The sequence below is a fragment of the Hibiscus syriacus genome, unplaced genomic scaffold (assembly GCF_006381635.1).
Source record: "Hibiscus syriacus cultivar Baekdansim isolate YM2019G1 unplaced genomic scaffold, ASM638163v2 tig00111569_pilon, whole genome shotgun sequence".
Classification (NCBI taxonomy): Eukaryota; Viridiplantae; Streptophyta; class Magnoliopsida; order Malvales; family Malvaceae; genus Hibiscus; species Hibiscus syriacus.
This window is the reverse complement of record NW_024063123.1, coordinates 422,158-425,187: the sequence shown is the minus strand read 5'-3', so window position 1 is coordinate 425,187 and position 3,030 is coordinate 422,158. Positions and strand designations below refer to the sequence as shown.

Here is a 3,030-nt window from a genome sequence, read left to right as displayed (position 1 = left end):
TTTGCCCTTTTTTATCATTTCCCATGCTTAAATGAACAAGTAATTTGCATACTGTACGTAAACTCAGAAAAAATAAATAACATTCCTACAAGATTTCGATTTCGTCAAGGAATTACCATTACATGTTATAAAGATTACAACATAAAAACATGATGATTTTAATCTCCCATCTAAGTAACGAAAAGCTTGAAACCCTAAACGTATTGATGTGCTCAAGCATTTTGAACCCTAGCTGGTAAGGCACCCATGAAATCTGGGTACTGAAAGATATCATATAACAAGAAGTCTTGACCTACCTGCAGGTATTTCGTTGGTACTTCATTAGCATAGGGAACCGATTCAGAGCCAGTGACTCCACCGAAACTCTCCACCTATTGAGGGAATCCTTGATTGTAATCGGCATTATAAAAACCTAAATGTTCATTCTTCAACTCGGTTACAGGAACTGCTATTGAATGTTGAGTGCAGTTCGTGGTAACTTTACGTTCACCTGATTTCTTCGGTAAGAACCCTTGAATTATTTCCTGCAACAAGCCGGAATCTGAAGGCTTCTGCGGGAAGAATTCCATATCATCGACGGTTTCCTTGAGAGTGTGCGTCATGGTTGTGCCAGTGAAAGAATCGGTTGCGCTTCGAGTAATGTTGTTGGTAAAGGATTTCAACAAAGATGCACAGGGCAAAATGCTTGAATTAGCTGGAAAAGTGAGAGAAAACGAAGAAGAGGAAGCATTTCCGTGGATTAATGGAATATAGTCCGCCAGAGACTGAGGAGGCGGCGCTTGGAGAGATGAATTAGATGAATTCAAGAGGTTGCGGAATAAAACCATGTTCGGAGAATCGTTTCTTTGAGCAGAAGACCCAACGGAGAAGTCACCGGAATGTTGGTTTGCCAGCGATGACCAGTTAGAAGATTGGCCAAACTGATGACGGATGCAGTTAATGTCCCTGCTGGATGACTGTGACTGCTTCGAGAAGGTAAAAGGTGGAAGGAAATGATCGCTCGCCGAGTGAGGCTCCGTCGCCGGGTAGACGAAATTGGTTCGAGCCTTGATCCCACGCATAGCTCGAGCTGCACAGTCGTAGGCGCATGCAGCCTCCTCGGCGGTGTCAAAAGTCCCGAGCCAACGCCGTTCCTTGGACTGGGGTCTCGTATCTCAGCAGATAACGCCCCCACGGCCTGCGGCGAACACCACGGTACCTCATTGTTCCACCGGAGCCACCATTTCCTTTGAGAGACCTCTTGTTCGCCGCTGTGGCGGCGGTGGGAACAGCGGTATCTGGAATTCGGAGACCTCTTCCATTAGCTAAAACTAGGAGAGAAGTACACAAGGAATCAAAGACAACAAAGAAGACTGGAGATTGGCACCTGGAATTCGGATCGTGGTGGACGGCACTTTGCACCACCATATATGCTTGTAGTTATAGTCAAATAAACACTCGAAGAAAATCTACAGAAAGTGACCCCTTTTATTCATGTTTTACACAAACAAAATTAAAAAAAAGGTAGTGTTTGAATTTTAAATTAAGAATTTATATCTTTATGTAAATTATATATTAGGATAAAGTACAGTAATGGTCACTGAACTTTCTAAAGCTTTCATTTAGGTCTCTCAACTTTTAAAACTTGCAATATAATCCCCCAACATTTAGTCCATTTGCAATATGATCCCTCAACATTTAGTCTATTTACAATATAGTCCCTGACATAACTGTTGGGGGACCATATTGCAAACGGACTAAATGATATTGCAAGTTTCAAAAGTTGAGGGACCTAAATGAAAGTTTTAGAAAAGTTTAGTGACCATTACTATACTTTACCCTAAAATTAAATATAATATATAATTTAAAAATTAAAAATAAAACAAACGATAAAAAATTACTTAATTTAAAAAATAAAATATACATTTACTTATTATAATATTACTTAATTTAAAAAATAAAATATACATCTACTTATTATATTTTCTCATTCTTCTTCTTCCTTATTGTTCTGCTTCTTCCGGCTGAATTCACGAGATAATCTTCTCGAACTTTTTTATTCACGATATAATGCACATCCCAGATTAATTGTTGAAATGGGGTGAATTCTACAGTGATCTCGTAGGACGCCATGCAATCCAGGCGATCTTGTAGGACGCCATGCAATCCAGGCGACATACGGGGTGACATACGAGCCATACGGGGTGACATACGAGCCATACAAGGCATATACGAGCCATGCGAGCCAATGGAGGGGTGACATACGAGCCATACAAGGCATATACGAGCCATGCGAGCCAATGGAGAGATCGAGAGGTCGCCATGCAGTCTGGGCGACCTTGTAGGTCGCCATGGCATACTAGTAATGATTTGATACTAAAAATCATTGTTAAGGTTAAAAAAACTAGTCTAATTTCAATAAATAATTTGTAATAAATAGCAAACGAGTTTACAATTGTTGTCGATGCCGGGGTGTTGTTGAATGATAATGTCGGGGCGGGCGTCTGATACGTTGTGGCCGTTGTGGCTCAGGAGTATTGTACCCATCCCCCTCATTCATTGGGGGTATTTGAACTGTCATGTGTTCAAAGTCATACGTCGACGAAAACGTAGGAGAATAGATGGGTGCCTCAGGCTGCACAAACTCTGGTATGTATGCCGGGACAGTAGAATCATCAACTGCGTGATGCAACGATTGTGGTGCGCTATTATCCACATCGGTCATTTCCGCTTCAGGTTGTAGAGATGAACTCCCACTCCCACTCGGTAGAGAGTATTCAGCTTTACCAAATCTTTTCTTAAACCTCAAAAATTGTCGCCTCTCTACTATTGTTGTGAGGAACGGCTTTCCATTATCCAAAAAATAAGCAAGGTAAGCCGAAGTCTCAAAATTAAAGTCGTCGTCTTGAATGGCGTCAAGAGTTGGCATGAATGAAGCCCTATTGTTCCAAGCATTAATGTAGGTTGCATGCTTCTCAACCCAATTAACGCTTTCTTTACGACGACCATCAAATTTGTGCAGGTCGTCATGCGTCTCAACCCAATTCACTG

At 41.3% G+C, this 3,030-nt stretch overlaps 1 protein-coding gene across 1 annotated transcript; it reads right to left on the bottom strand.

Moving 5' to 3' along the window:
• Nucleotides 1-212: 212 nt before the first annotated feature.
• Nucleotides 213-1,061, bottom strand: LOC120165094. Its single transcript, XM_039174680.1, has 2 exons — nt 441-1,061; nt 213-371 (listed from the first exon to the last, which is right to left on the bottom strand). The coding sequence occupies exons 1-2, from the start codon at nt 1,059-1,061 to the stop codon at nt 213-215; spliced, it is 780 nt and encodes a 259-aa protein (XP_039030611.1).
• Between the last annotated feature and the right edge of the window lie 1,969 nt (nt 1,062-3,030).

Excerpts from the sequence above, each read along its gene's own strand:
- LOC120165094 (XM_039174680.1), bottom strand. The coding sequence starts at position 1,061 with ATGCGTGGGATCAAGGCTCGAACCAATTTCGTCTACCCGGCGACGGAG. Across the intron at positions 372-440 it reads AACATTCAATAGCAGTTCCT|GTGGAGAGTTTCGGTGGAGT; the intron begins GTAACCGAGTTG and ends TTCCCTCAATAG.